Below are 20,366 nucleotides of genomic sequence, written 5' to 3' on the forward strand. Positions count from 1 at the left end.
TATCTTACAAAGACCAACTGAATGTTCCAATGTAAAATTAGAATAAATATGAGTTGCATTTGGAGCATAGAATAGTGGAAATGCAGATGGTAAATAACACCAGTAGTGTATGCTAGTGATGAACAACAGCAGGAATACACTAATAGCCAATTTGCTGGAATTATTGTTGAGAGAGTACTCCATGTCCATGCAAACATAGGTCACCAATGTAGCACCTAATCACTGACATATAAGCCTGAAGTGTTAGACTACTTCTACTGTTACCTGATCCATAACTTGTAGACTAGTTATGAACCTGTAATCATTTTACATTTTAATCATTTAGCAGACGCTCTTATCCAGAGCAACTTAAAGTTAGTGAGTGCATACATTTTCATACTGACCCCCCGTGGGAATCGAACTCACAACCCTGGCGTTGCAACCGCCATGCTCTACCAACTGAGCTACAGAGGGCTACAATCTGGGTCACGAATTTGGTTGCCATCGGTGTGAGGATGCATCAAGTCAGGACCCCTACCACAACCCCCCCTTTTGCTCCTCCAACTTTGAGAGGACCTCTTCTGCAACCCCACGGTTGCGCAGGAAATTCGACATGGTGATGATTGACATCTTCAAGAAGCTGGACCGCTAGCTACAAACTGGACTGTGTAAATAGTGGTCATGAACCCAGTCATTTTGAACAGAGACTGTTCCGTCTAAATTACACCATAGTGACCTGGAAATACGATGACATTGCCAAAGTAGGCAAATATTTAGTTGGAAACAACTTTGCCATCATTATCAGGTCGTCAAATGTACTTTAGATGTGACAATGTTGTCATTAGCGAACAAAGTTAATCAAAAATAGCTAGCAATGCTAATGTTAGCTAGCTATCTAAAATCCACTGGTCTCCCCTCAATCTAGCTAGCTAACATTAAACTGCATCTAAAGTCAATTTGGCGACATAAAAATGATGACGTTTTTTTCCTAATAATTATTTGCCTCCTTTTGAAATGTCATTTTTCCAAGCCACTGTAATAAACAAACTAGATTTACAACTCAGCTGTGTACCGGCTGGCTGGGCTGCCAGTGGTGGTGTACCGACGGTACTACCATGATCTGTGCTGATGCCAGCAGTCGCATGTGATTATGGCTGTGAAAAAGATCTGTAGCCTAATGTAAAAAATATCTAAAGGTTTTGTACTTTATTCACAAAATGTTATTTCGACTTTATTCCCGAAATATTGCCACTTGCAAAAAATATTGTTTTCCATGTACCACAACCCATCGCCGTTTATAGTTTTTTCTATCTTCACAGTTTTTTCTACTCTTCACTAAACAGTAATGACACAAGTCGACTGGACCAGTGCTGTTCTTGAAGTGCAGCTCACGTGCGGAGCGAGAAGTGGGGGATTGCTTATCTAGGAGTTAGCTAGAGAGGAGGTTGTCACCGTAGGACGGTGAGATGGCAGAAACAGAAGTGTCGTTTGAAGCTGAAAGCGCGTCAAGTACAGTTAGCGAGAAAGATGAGTGGACAACAGTGAAGTCCAAGAATGGAACAAAAAGGGCTAAAATTGTTGTGGAAAATGAGTCTGATGAATCGTTCCTTGTTGGAGTACGTTTTTTGGATAAAGATGTTTATTTGGGAAACCCTTTTGAAGTCACAAGGATGGTGAAGATGGCGTTGGGAAAAGTGGATGCAGTCAAAGTAACCAGGAGTGGTGTGGTGTTGATATCGTGTGTATCTAAAGAGCAAAAGGAGAGTGCATTGTGGCTCGGAAAAATATCGACGCATGAAGTGTACAGTTTTGATTTTCAGAGCAGGGCACCGGTAAAAGGTGTTATTTCTGGCATCCGGTTGGACATTAATAATCAATATCTTAGGCACAAAATTCCAGGAGTAGTTAATGCATGTCACTTGACCCGCATGGAGAATGGGAAAAAGGAGTAAAGTTTATCTGTGTTATTGATGTTTGTTGAGTATTTACCACCCTATGTAAAGTTGGGATATATAAGATACGCTGTAAGAGCGTTCATGCAAAACCCGATGCAATGCAAGAAGTGTAAAACGTTTGGCCATGTGTCAAGTGTTTGCAGACGGAAGGAATATGTTATTGAAGAGTCTGTGAATGTAAAATGTTGCAACTGTGGTGGGGATCATATTTCCGAATTCCCTGAGCGCCCTGTTAGGGTGAAAGAGGTTGAGGTGTCAAGTATCAGGGCTGTACAGCAAATCTCCTATGTGGACGCGGTGAAGAGCATTGAAGGGACAAGAGGCCACATTTCTGAAGAAGATATGGCGGTGGATGCACCACAACCAGTTGCAAATGTTATACTTCAATCAAGTAATCTGGATACACTTATTGTGGAAAAGGTGGATTTTGTAGCTTTTATAGCCACAGTTATTAATTGTACTGCACAAGTGTCCAAGAAGTCCAAGAAGCTGGACATCATTATATCTTCAGTTTTTGGGCCTCCAAGACCTAACAGCAGAAGCACTGCAAGGACTACTGTCGCCTGGAAACGTCCCGCCATCACAGGATCCTTCTGAGCCTGTGTAGGGACCTGATTAAAACAGAAAAGCAGGCTGATTTAGTTTAATTAACATTTCGTTACTGATAATTTGTATGGAAGTTTTTGAATGTGTTTTTTTTCCTTTTTTAGATCCTTTTTATCCACCTGTACAGTAGGTGGCGGAATGCACATATAATTGTTGCGAACGCCATTATACCAAAGAAGAAGAAATAACGCAAGTCATTTTCTTTGTAATAAACTACATTATGGACGAGTTATAATGCCCATCAAAAGGGTTTACATGTAATATGTCTTCTGTAAAGTGTATTTTGGTATACGTATGTGGGTTTTTTATTTAGTTTGTGGGGAATGAAATGCAACACTTGACACAGCGCATATAACTCTGATTGGTCAATATTTGAGATAGTACAATTATCAACCAAGAAAATTCAAATGCGTTGAGACATCGGTTGTAAACAAAACACAAGGAAGCTGCCAAGCGTCAGCTGCATTTCAGCTGATCGGAAGTGGAGCGCGCAACGCGAAACGATTGAGGCTAACTTAGCTAGCTAGTGGGGGAGAAATGGCTGATACCATAGCTGATACAAGGAGGCTATTCTCCAAGCCACAGAACTTGAACGACGCGTATGGACCACCTAGTAACTTTCTAGAGATTGACGTGAGCAACCCTGAGACGGTCGGTGTCGGCAGGACCAGGTTTACCACTTATGAAATCAGACTGAAGGTGAGCAGACCAACTAGCTTGCTCTTTAGGGCAATGAACCTGGTCATCTTGATAAAGGGAATTGAGTTTAGCGAGGGTCACACTAAGAGATGTGTACCAGTCAGATGTTAATAATATTCAAGCTGTCAAATCAGTTACAGTAGCTAACTAACAGCTAGTTAGCCAACCAGCTTTTAGACACGGGGTAACTAGCTAACGTTAGCATAATAGTTAGCCAACTACCTGGTGGGTTTAGTTGAAATAAACTAACGCGTCGTTATAGTGACATTTTACCAAATCAGATGTGTATTAAAACAAATAAACTAAATCTGGTGAGGTTGTCAAAGTATTGATGCATTGTATCATTGCATGGGCCTCCAGTTATTGTCCATAGCCTAGCCAACTTGCTTGCTAATTGTTAGCTAGCTAGCTAGATGTTCTCTTACTTAAGGAATGTGACGTCAATGGCAAGTTACAAAAATGTTGTTGAAGGTAGGGAACTTGTTTTGTTTGCAAGAGCTCTATGTTAAAACTTCAGGGAGCCATGTAGTTAGCTACAGTAGCTAATTTGTATTATCTACTTGCTAGGCTATATTTACCAAAGTAACTGTCCTACGAACCGTTAACAAACGCTTGTTTTGTTCCAGCCACACCCCTGTCATCGGGTGTAAAGGGTAGATAATGGTATTTGTCACACACACCCCAACAAAAGTAAAGAGCTTGACAAGGGCGTATTTAAACACAGTAAATTAGACTTTAATTCCAAATCTCTACCTAGAAACAGAGCCAGAGCTCAGAGACCAGCTCCCTCACTCAGTAAAGAAATGTCTGCTCTCTTATGCCCCAACTCAGATATTGAGCAATACAGATTACCCCAGTGTTTGTCCCTCCCCCTCTTAGTCAGAGTAATACTATTCCAGTGAAGGGGCACTGTGTAAAGTTCAGTTCTATGTCACGTTGATGTATTGAAACTGTACTGGTCAGCTTCTCTGGAAGGAAGGCAGGATGTTGAGCAGGCTCAGCATCAGCGAGCCCCACAGACCACTCACTCACCCCATGCATTTCCTTCCTGCTCTGCTGAGGAGAGGATGGGCTGGGGGGTTAAACAGGACAAAATGCATGTCCTCACAAAGCCAGACATTGGGTCCTCCAATTCTCTCCTTGCTTCCCTCTGGTGGGGAAAGGACAGTTGGATTGGAATCGAAGATGGATTTTTGAGATTCACCTTTGGTTTCATCCATGTTTTATAAACTGCACTATGAAAGTCACTCTTCATCAACTGTTGAACCCTCAAATCAGCTTAAGGTGCTCTTGAGTGCTTGTAAAGAAAACAAAGTTACTAAAAGTATCATCATGACAATTAAGATGAGGACAGACATAATGCATGGGGTATAACACAATTTAAAGAAATATATTTATTTACATGTCTGGTGCTTGTTCTCATGTTTTTATGAAAACTAAAGCAAACCAACTGAATATGGTTACCAACGCAACAACACTTTTTTTGAGAATACTCTGTTTTTCATCCTCTGCTTTTATGCTATATGTTTCACACGACTCTTTCCGCCACCTACACAATGTGCAGAAAATACAAAACAAATGTCAAATGACCAGATTTATTGCATTTGAAGCAGTACATCAAGAGCTAAGCATGTTATCACCGTACGACCATCAACCCTGTCTGATTGTCTGGGCTGTCTCTCTGTTGTTGTTTGCCTCTGTGTCTGTCTGAAGCCTTGACTGACGTCCCCCGTGGTTATCAGTAGCGTGGTGGTTTAGCGCCTAGCAGTCCTATAGTATTTATAGCTTTTCCCTACCTAAAGAAGCCAGAGCAAGAGAAGCCAGTCTAGGCATTAGAGCTGAATATAAGGCTACTGTACTTGATTAGCGTGCAGTAATGAGCATATGCGTGTAATCAGCATTATTGTGCGCCTCGTAGCCCTCCTTGACCCTGCTTTGCATAAGAGCCTGGAATAAGAGGAACATCCCTCACTTCTCAACAAACGTGGCCTCAACTTTGCTTCGCTTCTCTCCTCATTCCTTTCTTTTCCCTTTCTTTAGAAACTTTACTCCCGATTCTAAAGGCGTTTCAGCTATAGCGAAAGGCCTGCCTGGTACCTTGACCAGCTTGGAATGCTTTGCAGAGTTAGTGTTTCAGGTTCCCTCACCACTTAGCTATAATATTTGGAACTGATTTAGATTTTTGTTTTTCTGTAATTATGCCATAAAATATTAGTTGATCAGCCCCCCGTCTCCTCTTTCCCGGTCCCATTCATCCGTCCCAAATCAACCTCCCCCAATACGGCCGTACTGAGAGAGTCTTCTTAATCCCCTCATTGAGGGGGAGAAGAATGGATCAGGCCGGTGGGTAGGGGAAGGCCCCCCCTGGGAGACCACAAAGGCACTGCCTTGCTCTTCATCTACCATATCCCTCCGTCTCCAACGTCCCTCGCCCACCCATCCCAGTTGAGAGAATAGTCACCTTGGCCCACGATGACTCTTTAAAGTCTACTGATATGACACCTGACCTTTTAACAGGTGAAATGTGTGCTGTACCTGCAGCAGCAGAGTCGGGGGTCAGGCAGGTCAACTCTTCCCTGCAATGCCTATAGGCTAGCGCCTATACTTTCTCCCAACTTCAGTAACTGTTGCACAACTCTTTAAACAAGTAGTATGCCTACTGTAGCCTAAATAACAATCATGCAATGTCTTGGTTTGGTAGTATACATTTATTGTCATTACGGTATTCGCTGATATAGTCATATGACATTTTTTTCATGGTCAGTGCAGTGGTCATTTTATGGTCACTCACGTGGCGCATTTCATGATGAAAGGTGACTTATTATGGTCACATGACAAAAGCCACGGTGAGAGCGTGTGTGGTCAGTCAGTGGTCGTTTAGGCCTATCGATTGAATATCAGAAACTGCGTTGTGCAGATGGTGACAGTTTCTCTGCTAAAACCAGTGTCATGTCCTCAAGTTAACCTAGAATTCACATGTGCAGACTTGTAAACCTGAGAAATATGGTGTTGCAAAAAACAATGGAATGTTGCCTTTGGTCTTTTCATTTGTTATATTTTAAGTGTGCCTTCTGCCTATAATATGCCGTTTAAATAAGCCCCCTGAGAATAGAAGGCTATTGGTTATAGGCCTACATTTGTGGACAACAGGTTGGAGCGCCTAATTTTAGTTCGCTTTTCAGTTAGTTCATCCACAGGCTTTAGTTGTGGGTATTTAAAAAATAAAAAATGGTATTGAATGCTGAGGAGATGCAACATAGTCCTGATGTCTCTCAAATGGTTTTCAGTTTGATGTGAGGGTGAAATGACTTTTCTCCATCTCTATCTCTCTCAGCAGAGTAGTGTATTTGTTTTTTAACTCAACAAACAGGGGAGGGGGGTGGAAGCTTTGCCACCAACATTAGACCTTGCCTTTGGTAGCCTCCATCTCCCCCTTCAGAGAGCACACACTGGAGAAAATGGACTTTGGGATCTCACTTTATTTATGGACAGACTGGAGCATATAAAAAGGACTCTTACAGCTCTCTCTCGTGTCCTCCACCTCTCCACTCCCATAGCTTGCTTCTTTCTTTCTTTCTTTCTTTCTTTCTTTCTTTCTTTCTTTCTTTCTTTCTTTCTTTCTTTCTTTCTTTCTTTCTTTCTTTCTTTCTTTCTTTCTTTCTTTCTTTCTTTCTTTCTTTCTTTCTTTCTTTCTTTCTTTCTTTCTTTCTTTCTTTCTTTCTTTCTTTCTTTCTTTCTTTCTTTCTTTCTTTCTTTCTTTCTTTCTTTCTTTCTTTCTTTCTTTCTTTCTTTCTTTCTTTCTTTCTTTCTTTCTTTCTTTCTTTCTTTCTTTCTTTCTTTCTTTCTTTCTTTCTTTCTTTCTTTCTTCTTTCTTTCTTTCTTTCTTTCTTTCTTTCTTTCTTTCTTTCTTTCTTTCTTTCTTTCTTTCTTTCTTTCTTTCTTTCTTTCTTTCTTTCTTTCTTTCTTTCTTTCTTTCTTTCTTTCTTTCTTTCTTTCTTTCTTTCTTTCTTTCTTTCTTTCTTCTTTCTTTCTTTCTCTTTCTTTCTTTCTTTCTTTCTTTCTTTCTTTCTTTCTTTCTTTCTTTCTTTCTTTCTTTCTTTCTTTCTTTCTTTCTTTCTTTCTTTCTTTCTTTCTTTCTTTCTTTCTTTCTTTCTTTCTTTCTTTCTTTCTTTCTTTCTTTCTTTCTTTCTTTCTTTCTTTCTTTCTTTCTTTCTTTCTTTCTTTCTTTCTTTCTTTCTTTCTTTCTTTCTTTCTTTCTTTCTTTCTTTCTTTCTTTCTTTCTTTCTGGGAACCTTTTTGGTCATTAATAAAATAGGTGGGGGTGCGGGGGGTTGTCAGGCCTTGTCAACTGTAATCCAAACTCTACAGCATCCTCTCTGACAACTATTTTAATGGAAATGGGAACATAATGTATCAAGGCTACCATGTCCTACTTGAAATGACAGTATCAAAAGTGGGAGTTGATACTATGGCAACAAAGCAGCTTTCTGCCAGCTAGGCGAGTCGGAGAGGAGAGAGGGAAGGCTGTAGGGGCGAGAGAGAGAAAGTGAGCGTGCACAGAGAAAACGATAGAGAGAGACCGACAGACCCAACGCCATTGTTCCCCCCTCTCTTTCCCTTTTGGAATAAGATGCGATGAGATGGTATTGTTTTGCCATTTTTCATACTTTGTATTTTTAAAAGGGAGTGCTAGGTAAGAAGGGTGCAAGGGGGTTAGGGATGTGGCACTCTCGAACTTGACTTAATCCATCCTGCTAAAAGCTAAAAAAAAAAAAAAAAAAACATATTGAATATTCGGTGGATATTCGGTTTTCTCTTGTCAATAGATATTGAACCAAGCATGCCATGACTATGAAGATGGTATATTCTGAATCGGGTGGATGGAGAACAAAAAAAGAATAAGTAAATAAGATTTCGGATTTCAATCTTCAGTAGCTCTTACACAAAGCGTGCAATGACTGTAACCAGGTTTCCATTCAACTTTTTTATGCAGGTAAAGTACATGTCAGATAAAAATATTAATGACAGGCCTGATGGAAACAGAACATTTGTCGGTAAACTTTCCAAATGTCGACAAAACAAAATACACTAGACAAGGTGGGATCTTTTTGTGTCGGTAAAATTAATAATGCGAGAAATGTCGGTGGAAACGCTTTTATGTGCAAATATTGATATAATAACCATCATATCGAAGTAAACTTGGAGTCACGTGATGACATGTTGTGTGGTCCTCCCACTACGACTAGGCTACAGATGAAATCAATTATGATCAACTTCACAGGGTGGTGAAAGTGCAAGGTAATGAGCTTGAGATGCTCCTTTCCAATAAATATTGAGGGTCTTATTCTGGTGACATGATAATCGATGCTTGGCTGCCGTTTGACAAATAAAAATAAACTTGCATTTTTGTCCGTAATAATCTCATCATGTAGGCTATAGGCCTACCTGCACTGTATCTGCCAACTGTTGGCTAGACTAGAGTGTACGTGTCATTACCAGCGTGGGCACACTCGCTATGTAACACACTTTTTTTGTGAGAAAAGCATTAGTTGAAAATGCGATTGAAACCCATTTAACTTGTATGTTTTATTTGGTATATGGGAATTTTACCACAAAAGGTATTTTTATGTGCACTGCGTCATCACGCACAGCCTTTTATCCCCAACAAGTCAATTTGATGGAAACACATCTCTGGTGGGACAAAGTGCATATTGTTTTTATGCAGATTTTAGAATATTCACATGAAACTCTGTCGCCAATTGGATGGAAACATAGCTTGTGATAATGACATATTCTGAATCAGGGCAGGATGGACAAAAATCCACTGCTTTTTGGGGGTGGGATTTTTGATTGTAGTTTATTTTCTTCCGGTTTTCAGTCTTCAATAGCTCTTACAAAAAGTGTGCCATGACTACAGCGGAGGCTCCTCAGAGCAGGAAGGGGAGGACCATCCTACTCAGTGATTTTCAGAAAAATAAATATAGTGAAACATTAAAGTTATCCTTTTTAGATAAAACTATACTGAATATATTCACGTCTCCAAATAACTGTTTTAAACCTACTGTTTTGCAATGAAGGTCTGCAGTAGCCTCAACAGCACTCTTTGGGATAACACCATGGTATAGCCGGAGGACAGCTATTTTCCGTCCTCCTCTGGGTACATTTGACTTAAATACAAAAACCTAGGAGACTCATGGCTCTCACCCCCTTCCATAGACTTACACAGTAATTATACTGAACAAAAATGTAAAGTGTTGGTCCAATGTTTCATGAGCTGAAATAAAAGATCCCAGAAATGTTCCATATACCGTATTTTCCGCACTATAAGGCGCACTTAAAAGCCTTTAATTTTCTCAAAAAACGACAGTGCGCCTTATAATCCGGAGCGCCTTATATATGGATCAATTGGTTAATTGGTTGATCCATACTGGTTGTACACGGTGCTCAAGGTGCTCTGTCAAAATGTTTCAGTATGAAAAACCAATAAAAACAATTCAATAATAATGAAATGTTTCAGTACGACTGGTAAACTACAAAGCCGCACCACTTGCAGCATTACGGTAGCCAGTACACACCGGTATTGTGCTTACTCACAGTCCCACACCACTTGTGTGTGTATAAAGACCCCAAAATGGCACCTTTCAAGAGACACGCTTACGACGCAGAGTTCAAGCTCAAGGCTGTCGGTCATGCAGTAGAATATGGGAATAGAGCAGCAGCGAGAGAATTCAACATTAATGAATCAATGGTACGGAAGTGGAGGAAGCAAGAAGATGACCTGCGCCAAGTAAAGAAGACTAAACAGAGTTTCCGCGGGAACAAAGCGAGATGGCCACAGTTAGAGGACAAACTCGAACAGTGGGTTGTTGAACAGAGAGCAGCAAGTAGAAGCGTCTCTACAGTCACTATTCGAATGAAGGCAACAGCGCTAGCACGGGACATGACAATAGATGAATTTCGAGGCGGTCCTTCTTGGTGCTTTCGTTTTATGAAAAGACGTAATCTCTCCATCCGCACACGAACTACCGTCTCGCAGCAACTGCCAAAAGATTACCAAGAAAAGCTGGTCACTTTCCGCGCATACTGCAAAAGAAGATCACTGAAAAGAAGATCCGGCCAGAGCACATCACCAACATGGACGAGGTTCCACTCACCTTTGATATTCCCGTGAACCGCACTGTGGAGAAAACGGGGACCAGTACGGTGTCTGTACGTACCACAGGGAATGAGAAGTCATCCTTCACTGTAGTTCTCGCCTGCCAGGCTAATGGCCAGAAACTTCCACCCATGATTATTTTCAAGAGGAAGACCTTGCCAAAAGAGAACTTTCCAGCCGGCGTCGTCATCAAAGCTAGCCCGAAGGGATGGATGGATGAGGAAAAGATGAGTGAGTGGCTGAGAGAAATTTACGTCAAGAGACCGGGTGGCTTTTTCCACACAGCTCCGTCCCTATTGATCTACGACTCAATGCGCGCCCATATCACCGATGCTGTCAAAAAAACAAGTGAAGCAAACTAATTCGGAGCTTGCCGTCATTCCGGGTGGATTAACTAAAGAACTCCAGCCGCTAGATATTGGTGTCAACAGGGCGTTCAAAGCTAGACTGCGAGCTGTGTGGGAGCAGTGGATGACAGAAGGCGAACACACGTTCACCAAGACGGGGAGACAGCGCCGGGCGACTTACGCCACTATCTGCCAATGGATCGTGGATGCCTGGGCTGATATATCGGTCTCAACTGTGGTCAAAGCTTTCACGAAGGCAGGAATAATCTCTGAACTGTCAGGCAACAGCAGCGACACTGACTCGGATAATGACGAGAGGGAGCCGGGCAGGTTGGATGCCGTAGTCACCCAACTGTTCAATTCGGACACTGAAGAAGAAGAATTCGAGGGGTTCGTGGATGGGGAATGAACTGAAAAAGTGAGCTTTACGTGTTATATGTAACTGAACAATGTTGAGTTATGCACTAACGTTTGATTTAGTGGTATCAGACTGTTTCTTTTACTACGTGTTTACTGAATCAGGGAAAGGTTCCCCTCCACGTTTGGGAGAAGAGTGAGCAAGGCTGGGAGATATTGTTAATATGCACATTAACGTTTGAACAACATTACCATGGGAGTGAACGGAGTTGTCAGAACGCTTAATAAAGTTTGACTTTATCTGACTGTTTTGTTGACATTCCTTTTAGCACAGCTCCATCTAGTGGATGCATAACGCAACCCCAGTCAATTCGTTTGACTACAGTATCTTCTATTCTATGCGCCTTATAATCCGGTGCGCCCTATATATGAAAACAGTTCTAAAATAGGCCATTCATTGAAGGTGCGCCTTATAATCCGGTGCGCCTTATAGTGCGGAAAATACGGTACACACAAACCTTATTTCTCTCAAATGTTGGGTACACATTTCTTTACATCCCTGTGAGCAATTCTCCTTTGCCAAGATAATCCATCCACCTGACAGGTGTGGCATATCAAGAAGCTGATTAAACAGCATGATCATTACACAGTTGCACCTTGTGTTGGGGACAATAAAAGGCCACTCTAAAATGTGCAGTTTTGTCACACAAAACAATGTCACAGATGTCTCAAGTTCTGAGGAACGTGCAATTGGCCTCCAATGCCGTTTTAGAGAATTTGGCAGTACGTCCAACCGGCCTCACAACCGCAGACCACGTGTAACCACGCCAACCCAGGACCTCCACATCCGGCTTCTTCACCTGTGGGATCGTCTGAGGCCAGCCACCCGGACAGCTGATAAAACTGTGGGATTACACAACCAAATAATTTCTGTACAAACTGTCAGAAACTGTCTCAGGGAAGCTCATCTGCGTGCTCGTCGTCCTCACCAGGGTCTTGACCTGACTACAGTTTGGCGTTGTAACCGACTTCAGTGGGCAAATGCTTACCTTCGATGGCCATTGGCACGCTGGAGAAGTGTACTCTGCATGGATGAATCTTGGTTTCAACTGTACCGGGCAGATGGCAGACAGGTGTCTTGTGGGCGAGCGGTTTGCTGATGTCAGCGTTGTGAACAGAGAACCCCACCGCCATCATGGGGCAATGGTATTGGCAGGCATAAGCTACGGACAACGAACACAGTTGCAATTTGAATGCACAGAGATACCGTGACGAAATCCTGAGGCCCATTGTCATGCAATTCATCAGCCGCCATTACCTCATGTTAACGCATGATAATGCACGGCCCCATGTCGCAATGATCTGTACACAATTCCTGGAAGCTGAAAATGTCCCAGTTCTTTAATGGCCTGCATACTCACCAGACATGTCACCCATTGAGCATGTTTGGGATGCTCTGGATCGGCAGGTATCTCTGACCAACAGATGCATATAGCCTATCTATTCCCAGTCGTGAAATCCATAGATTAGGGCCTAATGAATTTATTTCAATTGACTGATTTCCTTATATGAACTGTAACTCAGATTTTTTTGTTTGTTGCGTTTATTTTTTTGTTCAGTGTATAACGACTTCCAGAGGACGTCCTCCAACCTATCAGAGCTCTTGCAGCATGAACTGACATGTTGTCCACCCAATCAAAGGATCAGATAATTAATCTAGTACTGAAAGCATAAGCTACAGCTAGCTAGCACTGCAGTGCATAAAGTGTGGTGAATAGTTGATTCAAAGCGAAAGAAAGACAATAGTTGAACAGTTTTGAACAAATTAATTTCGTAAATATATATTTTGTATTTTTTCACTTACTTAGCTAGCTAATACAGCTAGGTGTGTAGCATACTCAAACACCCAGTTCAAACAGAGGAATGCTATTTATGTTGGCCAGCTGGCTAAGGCTATCCAACACTGGAACTCTTCCAAGTCAAGGTAAGCGTTCGGTTTTATTGATGCATTGTAATGCAGTGTAACTGCTAAACTGCTTGCTGTACACTGTACTGCGTGATTGTAGCGGGTTTACTAACACGTTAGTTCTCGTAGCTATGTTGACTATGACGTTAGCTAATATGGTGACATTGACAACGATGTAGGCTGGCTGTCTGTAGTGATTAGCGGATATGGTATGAAGGTTTGGCTTGGAAAGTGCCTCTGAAGTCCACAAGCGACTGGAAAAGGTGAGGAGTGCGCTTAGATGCGAGAAGGAATTGTACAACAAGCAAAGTGATCATGCTGTTTGTATGTGGCTGCAATGAAAGTGAACTGTGTGCAGGTGAACAGGGGTGTATTCATTCCGCCGATTCTGTTGAAAATCTTTTCTTTAAATGAAAGCAAACGGAACAAAACGGGGATAAACCTACCTGAATTTGTCCAATAGAAGCCTAAACCAATTGATGTTATATTGAGCTGGGTGAATGGAATATGAATGACAGTCATCCAATATGCTGTAATAGAAATAAGGCCATGCTCAATAAAAAAAAAGACATTTGTCCTCCCTAATATTAAACGCCACTGACTATGAAAATGATATATGGATGGACAAAAATCCACGTTTGAAAAATGAATACAATTATTTCTGATTTTATTGTTGTTGGGTGCTTTCAATCTTCAATAGCTCTCAGACAAAGCTTGCCATGACTATGAAAATGATAGATTCTGAATCGGGAGGATGGACAAAAATCCACTGCTTTTATTTGTTGTTTAAATTTCATATTTTTTTGCTTTCAATCTTGAATAGTTATATAATTTAAATGAAAATAATCAAAATAATGTATCAATTAATTCTAAATTGATATATAAAACATTCTCCAGTCTCTAAAATCAAACATATTTGGGTCCGTAAGACAGCCTGGACATGCATCTCTCCGTTGACACTATTGGCCTATGAGGACAACTCTGGGTAAGATGATATTTGACCTATACATGAAAATAGGCTGAAATTGCCAAGAAACTGAAGATCTCGTACAACGCTGTGTACTACTCCCTTCACAGAACAGCGCAAACTGGCTCTAACCAGAATATAAAGAGGAGTGGGAGGCCCCGGTGCACAACTGAGCAAGAGGCCAAATACATTAGTGTATAGTTTGAGAAACAGACGCCTCACAGGTCCTCAACTGGCAGCTTCATTAAATAGTACCCGCACAACACCAGTCTCAACGTCAACAGTGAAGAGGCGACTCCGGGATGCTGACCTTCTAGGCAGAGTTGCAAAGAAAAAACCATATCTCAGACTGGCCAATAAAAAGAAAAGATTAAGATGGGCAAAAGAACACAGACACTGGACAGAGGAAGATTGGAAAAAAGTGTTATGGACAGACAAATCGAAGTTTGAGGCGTTCGGATCACAAAGAAGAACATTTGTGAGACGCAGACCAAATGAAAATATGCTGGAGGAGTGCTTGATGCCATCTGTCAAACATGGTGGAGGCAATGTGATGTTCTGGGGGTGCTTTGGTGGTGGTAAAGTGGGAGATTTGTACAGGGTAAAAGGGATCTTGAAGAAGGAAGGCTATCACTCCATTTTGCAACGCCATGCCATACCCTGTGGACGGCGCTTGATTGGAGTCAATTTCCTCCTACAACAGGACAATGACCCAAAGCACAGCTCCAAACTGTGCAATAACTATTTAGGGAAGAAGCAGTCAGCTGGTATTCTGTCTATAATGGACTGGCCAGCACAGTCACCGGATCGCAACCCAATTGAGCAGTTGTGGGAGCAGCTTGACCGTAAGAAGTGCCCATCAAGCCAATCCAACTTGTGGGAGGTGCTTCAGGAAGCATGGGGTGAAATCTCTTCAGATTACCTCAACAAATTGACATCTAGAATGCCAATGGTCTGCAAGGCTGCAAATTGAGGATTATTTGACAAAAGCAAAGTTTGAAGGACACAATTATTATTTCAATTAAAAATCATTATTTCTAACCATTATTTCTAATCATTTTGCTATATTTCCTATTCAAACTAATTTCATGGATGTTTTCATGGAAAACAAGGACATTTCTAAGTGACCCCAAACTTTTGAATGGTATACGTGTGTATATATTGAAAAAAATTAATGGGGATTTTTCTCCATCCTCGCATGATTCAGAATATACCATCTTCATTAGGGGTGTGCCGACATGGCCATACTCGTAATCGTAGCCATAAATTGACAGTTGATAGTCGGATCGGATGATACTCGTGAATCAGAAAAAACTGAAGTGTTTTAATATGCCTAAGTATATGTTGGCAAAATACCTACCTGCACGTTCTCGCTGCAAAGAAAGCTGCAGATAAGGAGCAGTGTGCAGAGGGGTGTGTGTCTGTGTGTCCTCAACATGCAGCAGGCAGCTAAGTTTTTTCTGTCACTCAGTCAGATTGCACATCAGCGTTTTATCTTTTGTCCCTACCCTTGCCCCGCTTTTTAGATATTATGCACATTGATAGCTTGATAGCAAATGTCCTCACCATGTGATTTATCATAGTAGCAGGCAGCAGACCGAAAACATGCAAGGAAAAGTGATCGGTTGAAATTATGAAGCGAGTGGATGGAGAAATACAGCTTCACTCTATCCAATCAGAGCAGCGGGATCAACATACAGCCCACCTTTCTCTTTACAGACATTGAGTTATTTAGACCACGGAGAACCTTGCGCATGACTGACTGACTGACATGAGAGAGATGCCTGCTGGCACCCACACAGATATTTACAAAAAATATTCTGCTCATAATCGTAGCCAGAAAATTGTCGATATCCGTTACGATACTCGTTTGTCCGACTACTCGGCACACCTCTAATCTTCATAGGCATGGCATGCTTGGGTCAATAGCTATTGACGAGAGAACCGAATATAAAACTACATTTACCTCGGTTACTGACTGTATAGCTCCAGATTGGATTAGATTCAGGCCGGTGATGCCCTTACCATTTGTATTAGTCAGACTCAGACATGAGTTATCTACCACCATAGCTGCATCCATTATTTCGTTTTGGCCTAGACAATACAGAATACACTTGTATGAGCTACGAACTAACGTGCAAATGCAACTTGTAGGCTAACATTAGCTAGCCTGTAGCTAACTAGCTAGCCTGCCTCGCTAGCATTACCAAATGATAGCGTTACAAACCAGCAGTATCTAGACAATACACAATAAACTTGTATGAGCTACGACCTAACTAAGTTGCAATGAGGTAGTTAGCTAGCTAGCTACGCTAACATTAGCTAAAATGTTAGCTAGCCTGCATCGCTAACTAACGTTAGCTAGCCTGCCTCGCTTTATCAAAAGATAGCTACCTACATAACCAGCAATAACGTTCTCTAACGTCATTAGCAAAGTTATACCAGAGAGGTCAGTATATTCCATAATCTCTGGTAATACTCACCACAACCGGTTGTTGCACATCAAGCTAGCATTACTGGTGCAGACTTGGGGACCGACGAACTCCAACCACCTATTCTGCATACTAGGGTCTTTTCGCAGGGCATGCAAACCATAGAACTTTGGCTGTATAGGGCTTTTCAGTCTGCCGTCCTTTTAAACGTGTTGGGGACGATGAAACAACAGAGCCCCATTCAATGAAGGGAAGCAAATTGGGTGGAGGGACGATTTGCAAGTGGAGCTTGGCAAAAGTGGATATGATTTATTGAAATAATTTTAATCCAAACCCAACCTTCATTTACTCGTTGTGGCGCACTGAGGTTCCAAACTCCGTTTTAGACGAGACTGACTTTATGATCAAAATGATCCTATTTACACTTTGTAGTCCATTTTGACACTAGAATAAATGTTTCTAACTCATATCGATGCCATTGGCCTTTTCAAAAGGGTTAGTTGCTTTTTAGGGGCAGTCAATCTTAAAAAATTGTGATTTCTGTTGTGTGAAGGAAGGAAGCAAAGTCTCGTCCCTCGCAAAAGGAAACTCAGTCAAATCCCTCCCTTCCGCAAATTTGTTTATGATCCGTGTGGACACGTGCGAAGCAGTCAAAGCAAAGTAGTAAACATGGAAGAAGTGAGTGAAGATGTTTTCAACATAGCTATTTTGAATCTTAGCAGTGTCCATTCCATCCCGTTGTTTAAGCCACTGCAACAGTTGTTTTAAAATGGTTGACTGGCAAAAGAGACGTTTTAGCATTCTAAGCCAACTGGCTATGGCAAAAGCTATTTCAGCAAGCTGTTGAAAAGACTTGCAATGAAGGAAGTGCACGCTGTTGTTCACCGGTAAGTCTATATTTCAGACGAACTCCTGGCTAGCCATTGGCATTGCCGCAGCAACTAGCTAGCTGTATCATTCGTCCTGCTTTACTATCAACTGGCAAGATGTACCTGGCAGCTTTAGATGGGAGGGAAGTTGGGAAAATGCTATTAACTAGTTTGCTAGATTGAAACTGCTGGGGGAAAGCTAGCAAACATTTGCTAATGTTAGCACCAACCATCAGTCTGAGGTGAGTTCACCTTAGCTAGCTAGCTAATTGGATTGTAGCTAGGTTTTTAGAAAATTAAAAACGAGCTATATTGTTGCTAGCTATATTTTAGACTAGTTACTATTGAACACTTTTTGTCAAACTACTTCGTTCCTCTGCCTGTTTATTGATGCATTAGTGACTGAAAAAGTTGCCAATATAAATGCCTCTCCCGATTTCACTGCAAATAGGCTGTTTTGATATCATTTGGCTGATTAGGCTTCTGCACATTTACCTGAGTGTTTCGTTAGTTAGATAAGTTACTGACTGAATAGGCAAATTCTTATTCATGTTTTTGTTGTTGTTGCATTACAGTGGAGAGGAAAGCAGCATGCTGCTGACAGACCAGGGCTGTATTCACAAAGCATCTCACAGTAGGGGTGCTGATTTAGGATCAGTTTTGCCTTCACACGGAGTACAATTACATTGACAAGGGGGATCTGATCCTAGATAACAATTCCTACTCTGAGACGCTTTGTGGATAAAGGTCCTGGAAGGAAGCTGTTGCCCAATACCTTGAACAGTAGTCGTTTCACCACAGGACCCTAGAGGTATTAAAGTTGATGCTTAACTGAATATTGTATGTGAATTGTCATACATCAGTGGCACAGAAAAAGGGTTGGATTTTCAGGAACATGTATTGTATGTAAGCACTTAAATTCATAGGAACTGCTACAGGTGAAAGCACTGACTTACACTGGGTGTACAAAACATTAGACTGACCAGGTGAATCCAGGTGAAAGCTATGATCAAACAGGCAAAGAGTCAATACAGAACTAAGATTGAATCGTACTACACCGGCTCTGACGCTCGTCGGATGTGGCAGGGCTTGAAAACTATTACAGACTGCAAAGGGAAGCACAGCCGCGAACTGCCCAGTGACACAAGCCTACCAGACGAGCTAAATCCCTTATATGCTCTCTTCGAGGCAAGCAACACTGAAGCATGCATGAGAGCATCAGCTGTTCCGGATGACTATGTGATCACGCTCTCCGTAGCTGATGTGAGTAAGACTTTTAAGCAGGTCAACATTCACAAGGCCGCAGGGCCAGACGGATTACCAGGACGTGTACTCCGAGCATGCACTGACCAACTGGCAAGTGTCTTCACTGACATTTACAACATGTCCCTGACTGAGTCTGTAATACCAACATGTTTCAAGCAGACCACCATAGTCCCCGTGCCCAAGGACACTAAGATAACCTGCCTAAATGACTACCGACCCATAGCACTCACGTCTGTAGCCATGAAGTGCTTTGAAAGGCTGGTCATTGCTCACATCAACACCATTATCCCAGAAACCCTAGACCCACTCCAATTTGCATACCGCCCCAACAGATCCACAGATGATGCCATCTCTATTGCACTCCACTGCCCTTTCCCTCCTGGACAAGAGGAACACCTACGTGAGAATGTTATTCATTGACTACAGCTCAGTGTTCAACACCATAGTGCCCTCAAAGCTCATCACTAAGCTAAGGACCCTGGGACTAAACACCTCCCTCTGCAACTGGATCCTGGACTTCCTGACGGGACACAACAATTACATATTTATTTCATTTATTTCATAAACAAAGTTATGCAACACCCAATTCCCCTTTGTGAAAAATGGGACCCATCTCATCCAAAAGGTTGATTCAAGTTTGCCAAAAAGCACCTGGATGATCATCAAGACTCTTGGAAGAACGTTCTATGGACAGATGATTCAAAAGTATAACTTTCTGGACGACATGGTTCCAGTAATGCCTGGCGAAAACCAAACTCTGCATTCCACAGTAAGAACATCATACCAAAGGTCAAGCATGGTGGTGGTGGTGTGATGGTTTGGGGATGCTTTGCTGCCTCAGGACCTGCACGACTTGCCTTAATAGAAGGAACCATGAATTCTGCTCTGTATCAGAGAATTCTACAGGAGAATGTCAGACCATCCGTCTGTGAACTGAAGCTGAAGCGCAGCTGGGTCATGCAGCAAGACAATGATCCAAAACACACAATCAAGTCTACATGAAAATTGCTAAAAAGCAACAAATTGGAAGTTTTGGAATGGCCTAGTCAAAGTCCAGACCTAATCCCAATTGAGATGTTGTGGCAGGACTTGAAGCAAGCAGTTCATGCTTGAAAACCCACACGTGAATGAGTTAAAGCAGTTCTGCATGGAAGAGTGGGCCAAAATTCCTCCACAGCAACGTGAGAGACTGATCAACAACTACAGGAAGCATTTGGTTGGAGTCATTGCAGCCAGTTATTGAGTGTAAGGGGCCAATTACTTTTTCACACAGGAGAATTGGGTGTTGCATAACTTTGTTTATGAAATAAATGAAATAAATATGTAATTGTTGTGTTATTTGTCCACTTATGTTCCCTTTATCTAATATTAGGTTTTGGTTGAAGATCTGATAACATTCCGTATCACAAATATGCAAAAGTAGAGAATTCAAATTTTTCATAGCACTGTACATGCATGCATACAGTGGGGGAAAAAAGTATTTAGTCAGCCACCAATTGTGCAAGTTCTCCCACTTAAAAAGATGAGAGAGGCCTGTAATTTTCATCATAGGTACACGTCAACTATGACAGACAAATTGAGAAAAAAACTCCAGAAAATCACATTGTAGGATTTTTTATGAATTTATTTATAAATTATGGTGGAAAATAAGTATTTGGTCACCTACAAACAAGCAAGATTTCTGGCTCTCACAGACCTGTAACAACTTCTTTAAGAGGCTCCTCTGTCCTCCACTCGTTACCTGTATTAATGGCACCTGTTTGAACT

The 20,366-nt window shown here is 41.7% G+C and overlaps 1 protein-coding gene across 1 annotated transcript in view; it reads left to right on the plus strand.

Moving 5' to 3' along the window:
• The first annotated feature begins 2,931 nt into the window (after nucleotides 1–2,931).
• LOC121552268 (sorting nexin-3) overlaps nucleotides 2,932–20,366 on the plus strand; it is a 51,211-nt gene continuing 33,776 nt past the window's right edge. The window contains exon 1 of the mRNA XM_041865044.2: nucleotides 2,932–3,239. Within this exon, the coding sequence (XP_041720978.1) occupies nucleotides 3,078–3,239 (162 nt within the window). The 5' untranslated portion in view covers nucleotides 2,932–3,077. The remainder of the gene's footprint in view (nucleotides 3,240–20,366) is intronic.

The sequence above is a fragment of the Coregonus clupeaformis genome, chromosome 36 (assembly GCF_020615455.1).
Source record: "Coregonus clupeaformis isolate EN_2021a chromosome 36, ASM2061545v1, whole genome shotgun sequence".
Lineage (NCBI taxonomy): Eukaryota > Metazoa > Chordata > Actinopteri > Salmoniformes > Salmonidae > Coregonus > Coregonus clupeaformis.